The sequence below is a fragment of the Petaurus breviceps genome, unplaced genomic scaffold (genome assembly GCF_028583685.1).
Source record: "Petaurus breviceps papuanus isolate PSGF00001 unplaced genomic scaffold, PetGlider_PUasm1.0 91041, whole genome shotgun sequence".
NCBI lineage: Eukaryota > Metazoa > Chordata > Mammalia > Diprotodontia > Petauridae > Petaurus > Petaurus breviceps.
Genome location: NW_027187400.1, coordinates 9,352,523 through 9,368,099, shown reverse-complemented (window position 1 = coordinate 9,368,099; position 15,577 = coordinate 9,352,523). Strand labels below are relative to the sequence as shown.

Here is a 15,577-nt window from a genome sequence, read left to right as displayed (position 1 = left end):
TCTAAAGATTATGGTCTTGGACAAAACACTGAAGATGTTGTGAGCCAAGCCAGGAATACAGATAAGTTCCTTTGATTTGGGACACAAGAAGGGAGCGTCTGAGAATAGGGGGGGCCTTTTGGACCACAGCTCAAAGTAGCAATGACATTCCTAGGCAGAATTTGAATGAATATAACTAATAAAGGTTGGCAAGAATGTATTTCCCAGATTTCTTGCAGAGCTAATTAAAAGCGCTTTAAACTAAAAAGGATAGGGGAGGCAAAAGACTGCATCTAACTCTCTCTCTCCTTCCCCCCACCCCAAAACGAAATACTACTACAGAGAGATGCTACAGAGAAGGAAGAAGAACACCAGTTGAGAAACCCAGGAGTTCAGGGGAGATAAAATCCAAGAAAAGATGCAGCAGTATAATTCTCTCTCAGGGTTATGGTGAAGGTCAGAAGAGACAAAAATACCTAAAGTGCAGGGCAAACCTTAGAGCCTATTTATAAATGCCAGCTATTAAAATCCATAGCTGTAAATGATTCAAGTTTAGGCATCAAGGGGATGGATGGCTACTTGTCAGATCTCTAAACCATAGGAAGCTGGTGGGAATGGCTCATACGTTGAATGACCCAAAGGGTTCTTGACAGGCTAAATAAAAGGGATGAAGCTAATAATTCAATAGGGACAAAGTAAAATTCTTGCACTCAGGCAGAGAAAGTCTTTGAGCAGATATGGTTGAGAAATTCACCACCCTGCAGCCAAACTGGGTAATGAAAATAAAATAATAAAATGTATAAATATTTAAATAGTATTTGTAAATATTTTATAAAATATAAAATTATATATATATATTTTTAGATATGTATACATATATGTATGTGTATATATATTTTAGTCAGTCAACAAGCATTTGTTAAGAGCTTACTATGTGGCCACATGCTGTGCTAAGCTTTGTAGAATAAAAGCCTTTCAAATGAAACAAAACCAGTTTTTCCAGTGAGCCTGAAGGGCCCTGCCCTTTGAGTGTGTTGAGATGTTTAAAGAGACCAGAAGTGAGGGAAAGGTTTTATTACCCGAACCCAAATTGATACAGGAATCCTGGGACTCAACTAAACTCCATCATCTTCTCATCCATCCTCATTCGTTGCTAGAAAATAGGAATGGGGGGAAAAGATGTTCGAGAGAAAGAAAGAGCTGGTCCAGGGAGCTGAGGAACTCCCAGCAAGGTGGGACAGCTTATCGAGGCCGGGCCAGTTTGCCCCTGCCTGATTCACCTTTGTATTCCCCAGGCCAGAGATCTCTCCCCTGCTTTTAGAGAGGAATCTTCTATTCCATAGCTGACCAGGGCAGCCTCATACTAATCTGGCAGTTTGTTTCTAAATGGGGCCCTTCCCCCAAACCACCTGGACCCACTTCTTCAAACCTGAAGATCAGGCTCATGGCAACAGCAGCCAGCTAAAATGATGGCTAAATGCTTTTAGAGAATAAATCCAAGTTTGTAAATGCTTAACATATGTTATCTCATCTGCTCCTCTCAATGACCCCAGAAAATGGAAGCTGTTATTACCCCCATTTTACAGACTTAGCATTTCTGGAGCACCTGGCAATTTACAAAGTGCTGTCCTTACAACACTCTTGTTTGGTTGCATGATCACAAGACTTGTTAGAGGGTCAGAATTGGGGGAGGGCCCTTAGAACAGAGAATGTCAGAGCTGGGAGGGCCTTAGAACCCAGAATGTCAGAGCTGGGAGGGCCCTTAGAACCCAGAATGTCAGAGCTGGGAGGGCCCTTAGAACCCAGAATGTCAGAGCTGGGAGACGTCCTTAGAACACAGAATGTCTGAGCTAAGAGGGGCCTTAGAATACAGGAGGTCAGAGCTGGGAAGGTCCTTAGAGACAAAGTCCAAACTTGCCATTTTATATATGGGGAAACTGTGACCAACAGAGAGTAAGGAAATGGGCTACAGGGGTGGGGAACCTGTGATCTGGAGGCCACACATGGCCCTCTAGGTCCTTGGGTGTGGCCCTCTGACTGAATCCAAACTTCACAGAACAAGTCCCTTAATAATAGGATTTGTTCTGTAAAGCTTGGACTCAGTTGAAGGGATGCACTTGAGGACCTAGAAGGCCACATGTGGCCATGAGGCCACAGGCTGCCCACCCCTGGAGGATCAGGCAGTGAGCCAGTAAAAGCCTGGATGTAAGGCAGAGTGTGGAGCTCCTTGAAGCTCCTGCTGGGTTAACAGGCAGCTTGCAGAGGCCGGAAGGAACCTCTTCACCACCCAGGCCTCAGCAGAGCCCAGATCAGCAGTCTGGGCCCTGGAGATAACCTCAGTCCTGCTATCTCACTCCACATACCAGGCTCCTCCCTGCCGGGCTCTCTCTCGGCCCTGGCCTCACGGCACTGCACCCGGAGCTGGGGGACCAGGCTCCAAGCTCTGGATCTGTGACCCTTAGCAAGTCACTCTACTGCTTGTAGCGTCAAATCCTGAACCGATCCTTGCACCATGATTTTGTAAGAAGTATTTCTAAGTCCTTCCTACGATCCAGGCACTGTGCTCCACCCGGGAATACATTGCCAGGCAAGACCAAAGAGCTGCCTAAGCAAGCAGGAGGACCCGGAAAAGGCCAGAAGTCCGGCTGGCCCAGGCGGCCTCCCATGGGGGTCCAGGGAGGCTGGGCCTCAGTCTTCATCTGTACAACAGGGATCCCCGGACCAAACCAGACGATGGAGATAAGAGGCCTGCTCTGAAAGCAAGCCAATGGGATATTATGCTGATCTGACAGAGGAGGACACTGAGGCTCAGGGACTTGGCCAGGGAAGTGTTTGAACCGAGATAGGGCCCCCCTAGGCCATGGTTTGGAAATCAAACCTTAGTATCAAATGTTAATTATGGATACTATTGCTCCCCTTAATTCGCCTCTTTCTCCAAAACTTTAGTTTCTCTATCTGTGAAATGGGAAAATAACACCTAGAGCGCCGCCGGCCCCTCCCCCAATTCTGGCTCCCTCTTGGGTCCTCGTCCTCCCCTGGGGAAGCTTCCCGAGGGCAGGCACGGCCTATTCCCGCAGTGCCAGGCACACTGTAAGCGCTTAATAAATGCTTGCTGCTGTAGATCTGCGCTGCCTCCCTTCCCCTGCCCCTTCCGGGGGCCATCTGGGGGGAGGCCCGAGCTTCCTCAATCTTAGACCAAGGCCTCTTAACCTGTTTTTGGGCAGGGGCATGGACTCCTCCCGCAGTGTCTGCGCAAGCTGCGGGGCCTTTCTCAGAAGAATGTTTTCAATGCATAGAAAAACGACCGCACTGGAGAGGTGGCACCAGCGGATCGGAGGGACAAGTTCGGGCCCCATGTGCAGAGCCCACGCCTGGCCACGAGCCCGGGCGCCGTGCAGCCTTAGGAGGCAGGGGAGGGGAGTGGAGAGGGTCTTGGGGAGGCCGGGCGGTGAAATGAGTGCAAAGGGTTATCGCTCCCAAAGAGCTTCATTCTCCTACATGAAATGGGTTTAACAGTCCTTGCCCTAGCAGGGGGATCGGGAGCGGGCGCACGGCGCGCCCCAGCCACGGGAGCGCTCGGGAAACGTCAGCGGTAATTGGGCCATCTGCTCTCACGAAGGTCGCTGCAACGACTCCCGGACCTCAGTTTACCCGTTTGTCGAAATGGCAGTCTCGGGATGGCGGCTGGGGAAACATGGACCCCTCCCCACAAAAGGAAGGAACCGAGATCGCTGCGCATGCGCTTTCCTCCTGAAGGGCGGAGTCCCGGGGTCTTTTCAGATTCGAGCAATCGCAGGAGCTCAAAGCTCCGGTCGGGAGGGGATGCTGAGCATGCGCCACTGGAAGGAGGGAGGAGAGCGGAGCAGCGCACTATAAGACAGAAGGGCAGGGCTTGGCTTGGCTCTGCGGAGCCGACTGGGAGGTCCGCCGGACCTGCGCACATGGAAGAGGCGGAGCGGGGGCGTGGCCAGGGCGTGCTTTACGACAGGTGCGCGCGGCGCGGCGGCCTCACTGTTCGGTGGAGTGGGTGTGTAACTGGGCCGAAGCAGGGGCCGCAGAGGGGCCTGGACTGGCGTCATGTCGCACGGGCACAGCCACGGCGGGGGCGGCTGCTGCCGCTGCGCCGCGGAACACGAGGAGCCGCCGGAGCAGCGCGGCCTGGCCTACGGCCTCTACCTGCGCATCGACCTGGAGCGCCTGCAGTGCCTCAACGAGAGCCGCGAGGGCAGCGGCCGCGGCGTCTTCAAGCCGTGGGAGGAACGGGCCGACCGCACCAAGGTGGGGCCCGAGCAAGGCCTGCGGCCACCCCCGACCCTGGAGAGGGGGAGCGGGGGGCTGCTGGGGGCGGGGCCTCGAGGGTCTGGCGGGCGAGGAGGGTGGGGTGCTGGCGTGGAAAGGAGAGGGGCAGGGCGGGTGCGCAGGCCCAGGACCCCGCCAGGCCCCCCCCCCCCCCCAGCCGCCCCCGCCCATCCTAGGCCCGTGCACCTTGGAGCCCTTCCAGGGGAGCTCTGAGGTGCCCCGGTCCAGCCCCCCCCCGTCAGCGGCTGATAACAGCGGCCTGGGTGTGGTTATGTGCTTGGAGGGGGACCGGGCTCGGAAGGAGGGACCGACTGTGCAAGAAATGCCGGTGGGTTAGCGGAATGCCAGGCCAGGAAGGGAATGGAGGACTCCTCTCATCTAGCCCCTCCCTTGCCTTTGGAAAAAAGCAAGGAAGCCGGGGGAGAGGCTTTGCTCAGGGTCACGGTTAGGGACTCTCCATAGTCCAGTACTCCTTCCTCTAGGCCGGGCTGGGGCCCTCAGACATCCTAACAGGCACCACCCACCATCCTCGGGCCTTCCTGGGCTTATGGAAAATGTCCTCGAAATCTCTCCTGGTCCCTCACTGCAGCTCTGTTAGATGGGTAGTCAAAGGTTTATCGCCCCATTTTGCAGACTGGGGATACCAGTGGCCTGATTTCAGTGTTGATATAAAATACCAGTGCAATCCTCATGACGGGGGCTTCTGATAACAAGTTCACGGTTTCTTTCCATTATATTATCGTGGCTTCCACGTTTTATATCTACTCTATTCATAATATCCTAAAAGAGGAAGTGTGGTGCAGTTCCTGGAGGTTTATGCTCATTTTACAAATGGAAAAACTGGAAGGTCCTGTAGGAGAAATGATATGCTCCCCGTCACTTGGCTAGTGATAACATACCTGTATCTCTGGGCTCCTGTACTCCAGCTCAGTTCTTCTCATGTGCATGGTGTGGTTCCCAAAGCAGCATCCTTCACTTTGACTTTATGGTTCATTATAATTTCTGATTTTCCTAACAGCTGAAGTATCAGGCCCAACAGAACTGGAAAGCCAGAGTGGAGCTCTAGATTTAATCTGGAACCCCTTAGATATAACACTAGTGAAGTCTAGACCATGACTCTTCAGACTGAGGCATACAGAAACAAACTGCACATTGTGGCTGGGGCCTACAGATACACACAGTAAAGCATGTGCAAGCTAGAAACTGTGCATTAGACTTGACTTTCAGAAGAGAACTGAACACCCAGGGGTGTTAATGATCTGTGGGTTGTTGTTTTTTCCCAGTTTGTAGAAAGTGATGCTGATGAAGAGTTGCTGTTTAATATTCCGTGAGTACCCTTCTAATAGGCACCTTAGGCTTCCTCAACTTAATAAGCACCAGGTACAGTCAGCTTGCCAGGTGGCTTCTTTGCTCAGTATAACATCTGTTTTGGAAAGAGGGTGGGGAGGATGATTGCTTTCCTTGGAGATGAAAATAATTCACACTTATAAAGTGTTGTATCTTCATTCAGTTGTCACACCTACCTGTGAGGTAGGGTAATAGAAGTATTATTTATCCCCATTTTAAAGTTTGGGGGAATTTAGACCTAGACAGTTAAAAAAACCCATACCTAAATTTTCTGACTCCAAATCCGGTGTTCATTCTGTGGCACTGTTCTGTTAGAAAGTATCCTTTCACTGTGAAGGAGGTAAAGTTCAAGTGAATGTTTTTAGAATCCTCAAATGTAGAAGGATCCTTAGAGACCATCTAGTCCAACCCTCTCATTTTACAAAGGAGAGAACTAAGGCCCAGAGAGGAGAAGTGATGAACAAAGTCATATAGATAGTAAGTAGCTGACCTAAGATGTCCCTCCAGCTTTCTGACTCTCAGCTTGTCTTTTGTGTTTGGGCAGGTTTACGGGTAATGTTAAACTGAAAGGAATCATTATTATGGGAGAGGACGATGACTCGCATCCTTCAGAGATGAGACTGTAAGTAGTGAGGACCTCAGGCCCCCACAAAAATGTCTTCTCTTTATTTGTGTTTCTCTTTAGTCACTAGTTCCACTATTGCTCAGTAATAACTTACTGCAGAATCCCACATTTGATCTTCTCCAGGGTTAAACAGCACATAACACTTTGGAGGAGCAGTTAATTACTTTTGGGTTAGTTTTATGTGTTTGGTTCGGCAAGGCAGTAGACTTTTTGTCATCTATCTGAATTGCTGTCTTTGTCAGATAACAGAGCTCCTTTAAGTGCAGAAAACTTGGGATGTTCTCCTTGGAAGCGATCCCAGTGGCCCTGGAGCTCCGTTCTCAACAAGTGCTCATCTTTAGCTACAGTGTATATCTTTAGGTGCATCAGTAGCTGCAGAGAAGGGGAGTTCATTATCCCTAGGGTTGCCCATTTCATTATTGTAGTGCTCATCATTAGGAAGGAGCTTCTTTAAAATTGAGCTGAAACCTATATATTTTACCCACAATCTTACTTTTTACTCTGGAGCCACACAATATAAGTTCATTTCATCTAAATAATAATTTTTTTGTTTGATTACTGGTCTTTTTTTTCCTCCAGTCTATTTATTTGTTTATAGTTTACAACATTCACTTCCTTAAGCTTTTGAATTTTAAATTTTCTCCCCCTCCCTCCCTTTCCCCCTCATCAAGACAGCGTTCAGTCTGATATAGGCTCTACATATACATTCATATTAAACATGTTTTCACAGTAATCATGTTATAAAGAAGAATTATTACCAATGGAATGAACCATGAGAATGAAGAAATAAAACAACAAAGAAAGAGCAAATCGTATGCATTCAGACTCTATAATTCTTTCTCTGGATGTGGATAGTATTTTCCTTCTTGAGCCTTTTGGAGTTGTCTTAGAACCTTGCATTGCTGAGAAGAGCCCAGTCTATCAAAGTTAGTCATTGCACAGTGTGGCTGTAACTGTGTACAGTGTTCTCCTGGTTCTTTTCCTTTCATTCACCCTCAATTCATATAAGCCTTTCCAGGTTTTTCCGGTCTGCCTGCTCATCATTTCTTATAGCACAATAATTTTCCATTACATTCATACATTACAACTTATTCAGCCATTCCCCAGCTGATGGGCATCCTCTCAATTTCCAATTCTTCGCCACCACAAGAAGAGCTGCTATAAATATTTTTGTACATGTGGATCCTTTTCCCATTTGTATGATCTCTTTGGGATACAGCCCTAGAAATGGTACTGCTGGGTCAAAGGGTGTGCACCTCTGAAAACTGCCTATTCACATCCTTTGACCATTTATCAATTGGGGGAATGACTTGTATTCTTATAAATTTGACTCAGTTCTCTGTATTTTAGAAATGAGGCCTTTATCAGAGATACTGGTTGTAAAAATTCTTTCCTAGTTTTCTGCTTCCGTCCTAATCTTGGTTGCATTGGTTTTGTTTGTACAAAAACTTTTCAATGTAATGTAATCAAAATTATCCATTTTGTATTTCATAATGTTCTCTGTTTCTTGTTTGGTCATAAATTGTTCCCTTCTCCATAAATCTGACAGGTAAACTATTCCTTGGTCTCCCAGATTCCTTATATTATGTCTTTATATCTAAATTGTGAACCTGTTTAGACTTTATTTTGGTATAGGTTATAAGATATTGGTCTATGCCTAGTTCCTGCTATACTATTTTCCAGTTTTCCTAGCAATTTTTGTCAGATAGTGAGTTCTTATCACAGAAGCTGGAATCTTTGGGTTTGTCTAGATCTACCCCTCTGTTTCTTAACCAGTACCAAGTAGTTTTAATGATTGCTGCTTTATAATACAATTTAAGATCTGATATGGCTAGGCCACCTTCCCTAGCTTCTCTTTTCATCAATTCCCTTGATATTCTGGACATTTTGTTCTTCCAGATGAATTTTGTTATTTTTTTCTAGCTCTATAAAATATTTTTTTTGGTGGGATTACTTGTCTTTCTTGAAACACCTCCTACCTGGCTAGACTTCCCAGATCATCTAGAAATACAGATATTTTAGATGTTGTAATAAAACTTCAGTTTATTTTCTTGATGGTTTTTAGAGTCAAAAAAGTGACCCATTTGAAGGGATCCTAATCTTAGCCTAGTTAATGGATACTTCAGAGAAATACCTCCATTTATATAGTAATATTAGATATTATTCTTTTTTATCTGGATATCTTTTTACCAAACTTTAATAAGACCTTTGAATGACGAATTGCTAAATATATGACAGATTTCATGCCTTGAATTTGATTGGTGGGCCATTTGTAGCAAGTGAGGAAAGAACAGGAAGTTCTGCCCCAGTACCCATGAAAAAAGAACTAGAAGGAAGCCTCTATTGCATTGGATAGGTTCTAAAAGGAGGTTGCATGGAAAGACACTGACAAATAACACTTCTGGGTGGGAAGGTTAGGAGGAATGGGAGATACAGTGATATATTTGCAGAGGTGATGAATCTATATGAAATGTTGAAATATGACATTTCAGGAATGACGTTTGGGCAGGAAATGTTTTTACAATTGTAGCATGTCTTGAGTATCACAATATGAGTTTTGAAAAGACATAACTGTATATAGAAGTGTGATCATTTATTTATACTATTGTTTGTTAAGGCCCTACTACTTGGCATTGATCATCCTTATGGCAGTGTTAAATCAGAAGGGCAGAATTGATCTGGTGGTAAAACAGCACAAAGGAATTCTGAATTACTCTTGGAAAATGAGGGGCTGGGGGAGCCACTGGCTTGGAAGTGTGAATTTGAAGTTGGACTGTCAGCACCTCTTTTAAGAGTATGTGGTCCATTTGAGACAGATTATTTGAATATTTGTTTGCATGGAAAATGGGTAAGACAAAAGCTTAAGAATTGCACAACAAACCCCTTATGTGTTTGCTTCTGTTTTAAAGTGTTCTGGCATTATTTGCTAAAGTATGTGTATATTTTAGTGTACTACCCTAGAGATGCTCGATTGCAGTTTGCTGGTAGAGTTTTCATAATGGGGAGAGAAGGAAAAACTGATTCTTAGACAAGGGTCATTTCCCAAGGCCAGGTCCTTAAGATCTCTTGGTCAAGTTAGTAAAGTTATTGACAATTGCTCTTGTGCAGATTATCTTTTCTTATCTTGACCAACATTTAGCATGCATACTTAAAACAGCCCTTTGGCTGACACCTCTTCTTCATTGCAGAACTCTAAATCATCTTTATCAGAATTGAAGGGTATATTGACATGCTGGATGGTTTTTTTGGACCCAGACATTTGAATTTTGAGTTCCTTAAGCATATTGGTAAAACTTTCCCTTAACATGATTCTCCCTGGAAGGTGATCTTTCTCCTAATGAGTAAACTCACAGTATTGACAGATTTCTCTGAATTTGGTGTCGACTGTTTTTCTACATGTTCTCTTTATTTTCCACCATCTCTTATGTGATCATGCCAAGTCAAATACACCACATATCATGTTGGCAACTTCATACTTGGCATTTTAAAAAATGCTTGTTCCTTATTGAGCACATTTTACATTCATAATAATGAATAAAAAAGGAATGATTTATCCCATGTGCTGTTCTTGAAACTGTCGTTAAATTTCCTTTTATGATTTCGCTCCTTTTGTTCCTTGCTTATATTAAGATTAGGATGTTGGGAAATTGCTGACAACAAAAAATTTTTTCTTGGCAGTTCCTTTTGAAGTATTATTAAAGTCCATTTTTCTTCTTTATTTTATCTTTAAAAACAAAACCCTCATCCCTGAAGATTTCCTTTTGAGAGGAATTCAGGATTCAGTGGGATAGAGCATTTCGGAAATATAGATAAATTGGGTATAACATGTCACATGAATTTCTTCCTTTTCTCTCTTTAGGTTCAAAAACATTCCACAAATGTCTTTTGATGATACAGACCGAGAACCTGATCAGACTTTTAGTCTAAATCGAGACCTCACTGGAGAATTAGAATATGCTACAAAGTAAGCCCTGAGTCCCTTCTCCCTTTGAAAGCATCATCTCCTGAGGGACAAACACTTGATCGGTTATTGGCAGCCAAGATTTTGTTTTTGGCCAGTCTTCTTTCTTAATGTAGGCAGTGATTAAAAAACTGCGGCAGAGGTTACATTGATTGGATTGATTTTTTTTACCCTTCTGGTTTGTTGGTGGAAGCCAAAGACTTGTTAATTCCTGGGCATGAAAAGTGCCATTCTGGGAGAGCTGTAGGAAAAGTTGGTTTTGTGGGGGAGAAAGCTGGGAGCACAGGCTCCTCGTAGACTCATAAGACTTGGAACTAAAAGGGACTTTAGAGTCATCGAGGCCCAGAGAAGCAGATGGACCATGCAGAAGGAGCAGAGCTGGGGTTTTTGATTCCAAATTTATATCTCACCATGTCGCTCTATTGCTACACCTTTCCAAGGGCTTGAGTTAAGCTTGCTTTAGAATTACCTGTCTTATTTGGCGGTATAATCATAATAACCAACACTTAGAGAGCACTTCTTATGTGCTGGGCACTGCTAGGTACTTTATAATTATTATCTCATTTGATTCTCATAGTAACCCTGGGAGGGAAGTGAAATTATTGTCCCCATATTACAAATGAGGAAACTGTTAGACTGAGATTAGTGGCTTGCCCAGGGTCACATTAACTAGGAAGTGTCTGGGGCTTTCTGTGAAGTTAGGACTTTCTGACTTCATGCCCAGTGTTCTCTATCCATTGTGCCAACAGCTACTCTTAATGTTGTAAATGTTGTTTCTAAAATATTCTTTCCTCTTCCCTGTCTAAAGTACTTAGCAACATAGCAATTTTGACGTGTCAGTACATAGGAGATAAGCTAAAAATGAAAGTTCAGGGTTTTCCTGACATTTGGCTTATGATTTCAAACAGAAATTGGATATTTCTGAAATGGGATTGATAAATGGGGGTTCTGACAATCTATTTTTCCTTTCTGCTTCCATTCTTATAGAATTTCTCGTTTTTCAAATGTCTATCATCTCTCTATTCATATTTCAAAAAACTTCGGCGCTGACACCACAAAGGTGTTTTATATTGGACTGAGAGGAGAATGGACCGAGGTAAGAAATAGAAGGCAGAGAAGTGGCATAAGATCCTTATCAATCACAGTGGGGGAATCTAATAAAAGGAAGGAAAGTAAGTAAAATAAACTCTTCCATGCCATCCTTATTTCTTCAGGGGTTCTTCGTGGAAAATCTACCTTAGTTTAATATGCCCTACTTAATTTTAATTGTTGTGGGGGTGTGCTTTCTGCTGTGGTTTTTGTAGCTGAAAAGAGCCTTCTAACAGTTTAGAGTGTAAAATGACATAACAATCACAGAGAACATCTGTTCCAGCTGAGGCCTAGAGAAGCCATATGCTGAAGGTCACCAGGTTGTTGAGAGGTAGAGCTGGACACAGAGGTCACCAAGGCTCTATCAACCACACCCCATTACCTTCAATAGTTTTGTCAGGTTTTTTTCCTACAGTAACAGGTGAAAAATCTAATAATGAACATGAAGGGATTTTCAGGTTGTCACTCTAAGGCAGAGGGTGAAGGATACCGCATGGCTTTAAACAATTTACCCCAAAAAAAGATTGAGGAAAATTCCAAGTTTGTAGTTTGGGGAGCAGTGTTTTAAATGGACAATTGGCTAATTCACCTTTTCTTGCCTTTCCTTAAGATGCGTCGACACGAGGTGACTATCTGCAATTATGAAGCATCAGCTAATCCAGCAGATCACAAGGTCCAGCAGGTCACCCCACAGACACACTTCATTTCTTAAAGGCAAGCTGGGCTCCCACAGAAACTTGTGTGTCAAAGATGATGTTAGACAACCTTTTTGGAAGGAAAAAGATGGGGCTTGAGAGAGATATGGCTATTGCAGCTTCCCCCAGAACTTTGTTGCTGGGGGCTTGAAAACTGAGGACACCAAACCATTGGCAAGGGCCACTGGATTGTTGAGGACATTTGGGCACTTTGGGCACTGTAGAAAATTGGGTCTTGAGCCTGTTGGAAATCTGGAAGTCATGGATAGCCCTCATTTTCCCAATTTGGATGTGGCTGTGGACTCTTTTAAGTGTTTTTATCCCTTTGTGGCAGGACTTTCGTGTGACCTTTTTAAAAATCAGTGATTACCACTACTGGGTTGCCTGTAGCATTCCAAGATCTTGAAATTTTGTTCATGGCATTTGCCAGTAAGATCTCCATCTTGAAACACTTCTCCTTGCTTGCTCCCTTCTGTTTGTGTGAATATTTTGTGTTTGTTGTGGCTAAGCTACTCAGGTCTACCAGGTAGCTGCTACCCCCTCTTGGAAGTTTCCTGGGATTGTAGCTATAAAGCTAATCTCTTGATCACATTTACAGCTTTGCACCCTTTCTTCCTGCCTTTGGTAACCAACCCGAGGGGCATCGTGTGCTGGAATTGTTCACTTGGGTATGGCCATCTTGGTGGTGACATTAGGACTTAGGAAAAGCATTGTTTATGGCATGATGCTTAATGCTTCTTAGAAATCAGAAATTTTTGAGCTCTTCTATGCACAGCTTTCTATTCCCTGTGACTAAGAAGCTTCCTAATAAATCCACATCAGATGTAACATTTGTTTTTTGTGTTTTTTTCATTGATATTAATAGTTATCTCCCATTCACAGAATACTTTATGGTTCATAAATCATTTTCCTCAAAAAGCCCTGTGAAAAAAGGTCATTGAGCACATAGGAATTAGAACTTCAAAATGACCTTAGAAATGACCTAGTCCAACTTTTTCATCTTATGTATGAAAAAACTGTAGCCCAGAGTTTAAAATGACTTGCCCGAGATCCACAAGTATTAAAAGCAGAGCCAAAATTCAAAAGCAGGTCCTTTGCAAATCCAGCGATTTTTATCCATAGGGGTATTTCCTTGTGCAACACTGACTTGTGCAGTAGCAGAGTCAGAATCTTCACTTTAACACTGAGTCTTCCCACTACACAAAATGCTGACTCCGAACTAAGGACTTTGAAAAGTTCTACTCTTGCATCATGGAGGATGACAGTAACTTTAATTCCTTGGTTCAGACACTGACAGCCAACTGTCTAAAGGTATTGAACTTGGATGTTTTTCCTCATTTCTTGAAGCCACAAAGAAACTGTCTACTTGCGTGGAAATAAGGTCTGTGCACATCTGAAGAGTTGGATGTCTTTTTCCAGTGTGTATCAGATTTACAGGATGGTAAGGCCATAGGACTGAAGGGAAGTAACTTTAATGATTCTCTAATGCTATGCATCTGTGAAGATAATTAGTGTTCACACTTAAGGAAGCAGGTTGTCAACCTAGTACTGCATTTCTTGAATGACAAATGGCTGTCAGATATGAAAACTATAACATCTGAGATTTGAGGAAAACTTAAATGTGGCAGTGGCCCTTTTGTAAATGTCAGTACCAGAAATGAAGAAAAGTATACAAATGCTGAAAAAGGATAGTTTCAGGGATTGAATGTGCCTTTAAGTGAACTGACATCCAGAGTAAATTTGGACACTTGCTTGATGCATATCCACCCATCTCCAACTATAGCAACTTTATTAATATTGTACAGTAACTTGCAGATGAAGAACATGACATTCCATGGGGGTTAACAGTAAGGAGGGAAAAGTATCTCATTTGAAATCTTGAAAACAGGTAGAAAAAAAGCCCTATTTTATTGCACTTAACCAATAAATCAAAGTAACCCAAGTTGCCAAACTTGCTGACTTCTGAATGAAGTGTGTGGTTTAGAATTACTACAGAGTAACTAATCTATGAGCAAGGGAAGAACTGTCTTACCTTCCCAGAGCCAATACATCTGGCACTATTTTGGGCAAGGTGATTTTCCAAGGGCAGGGGATTATTGGGGCCTTGTTTACTAGTCCCCCTCTACCTGTTTTCTTGTTAGTTCATCTTCCTTTCTTTCCCACCTGTCTCACCAGGGGATGCTTAAGTCTCAGTACTGACACTTCTGGCAAAACAGGGGCTTGGGTGCCTTAAATCCTAGGTACTCATTAAGCATTTGAGGTCAAAAGGACCTGCCTTATGGCCTGGGGGAGGTAAATGCCACCTGGGGCGCTGAATCAAAGGCAGAACCCTGGTGGCAGAGAGAAGCTTATATATGATTAAACTGGGAGGATGCACCCAGGGCCTCGGGATAAGAGTGAGTCAGTTCCTGTTCACTGGTCGCTTGTCATGCTAGTAAAATCGGTGATTCCAGACATACTGGTTTTCCTCGGGTAAAACTTTATTCTAGCCAAGAACGGAAACCTTTAGATGCATCTCTTTCAGTCCTCTGAGTTCCGTCTGGGGGCTCTGCGCCAGAAGCGCCCCGGGGCCACCTGGCTTGAAAAATTTTTAAATACGGGGCTTGGGGCGGCTAGATGGCACGGTAAATAGAGCACCGGCCCTGGAGTCAGGAGGTCCTGAGTTCAAATTCGGTCTCAGACACAAGATACTAGCCGTGTGACCTTGGGTAAATCACTTAACCCCAATTGTCCTGCCTTCCCCCTCCAAAAAGACAAAAAAAAAAGTGGCTTGCAGATTATGAAGTTCAACCTGTCTTTCAGGTGGGGACAAGGCCTAGAGGAAGGAAATGACTCGAGCTAAGCCCCCAGCAGTTACAGCGGCAGCGTAGGGACTGGAATTCGGGTCTTACGCCTTCCGGGTCAAAACACTTCTATTTGCTTTAAGTGACCAAAAAACCTGGGGTGGGGGTGGGGGGTGGGAACGACGCTATGCCACAGCTCCCTGGAGGGAAGGGAGACAAAATCCGGCCATTTTAGTGGCCTGCGGACGGTAAAGCTACTTCCGCGGTAACCTGGGGGTGCCCAGGACAAGGTGGGCAATGCCGGCCTAACTGTCCAGCTCTGCGGCCACATGAAGGGCAATGGGGCTGGTCACACATCGAGGACCGCCAGCAGCAAGGGTCCTCTCCTAGGATGAGCCGTAGATGACGTCCGACGAGCAGGAAACCACCCGGGGTTGCGGTCTGGGGGTGCCCCGGGCTCTAAGCTCGGGGAAGGGGGACGTGGCCGAGGGGATTCCCTCCCAGACGTAATCGGACCCGGGTACAGCACTGCTCGCTCCGCGGTTCTCCGAGGATAGCGGGGGCACGCGCTGGGCTGGGCCTCCACGGGAGGCCCTCGTCCTGGACCTAAGCCACTCCGCCAGGTCCGGCCCGTCCGAGGGAGAGAGCCGCTGCCCACTGCGGGGATGTCAGTCCCCCAGAGCGGTCCTCAGGGAGAGCCCCGAGCCCCGCTTCCGGGTTCCGTCCCGCGCGGCGCACGCCACTTCCGGTACCTCGTGATCGGGTTCTCGCGACCTAAGCGGAAGTTCCGGCGGGGGCC

General features: G+C 45.2%; 1 protein-coding gene across 1 annotated transcript; it reads left to right on the top strand.

The window, feature by feature from the left end:
- The first annotated feature begins 3,950 nt into the window (after positions 1 to 3,950).
- On the top strand, positions 3,951 to 12,823 carry PITHD1 (PITH domain containing 1). The gene is made up of 6 exons (XM_069079249.1): positions 3,951 to 4,257; positions 5,562 to 5,605; positions 6,170 to 6,247; positions 10,110 to 10,214; positions 11,199 to 11,307; positions 11,911 to 12,823. The coding sequence occupies exons 1-6, from the start codon at positions 4,057 to 4,059 to the stop codon at positions 12,010 to 12,012; spliced, it is 639 nt and encodes a 212-aa protein (XP_068935350.1). The 5' UTR covers positions 3,951 to 4,056; the 3' UTR covers positions 12,013 to 12,823.
- Positions 12,824 to 15,577: the final 2,754 nt, after the last annotated feature.

Coding starts and splice junctions, on each gene's coding strand:
- PITHD1 (XM_069079249.1), top strand. CDS start 4,057: ATGTCGCACGGGCACAGCCACGGCGGGGGCGGCTGCTGCCGCTGCGCC. Junction 6,248..10,109: donor CATCCTTCAGAGATGAGACT/GTAAGTAGTGAG, acceptor TTCTCTCTTTAG/GTTCAAAAACATTCCACAAA. Junction 11,308..11,910: donor TGAGAGGAGAATGGACCGAG/GTAAGAAATAGA, acceptor CCTTTCCTTAAG/ATGCGTCGACACGAGGTGAC.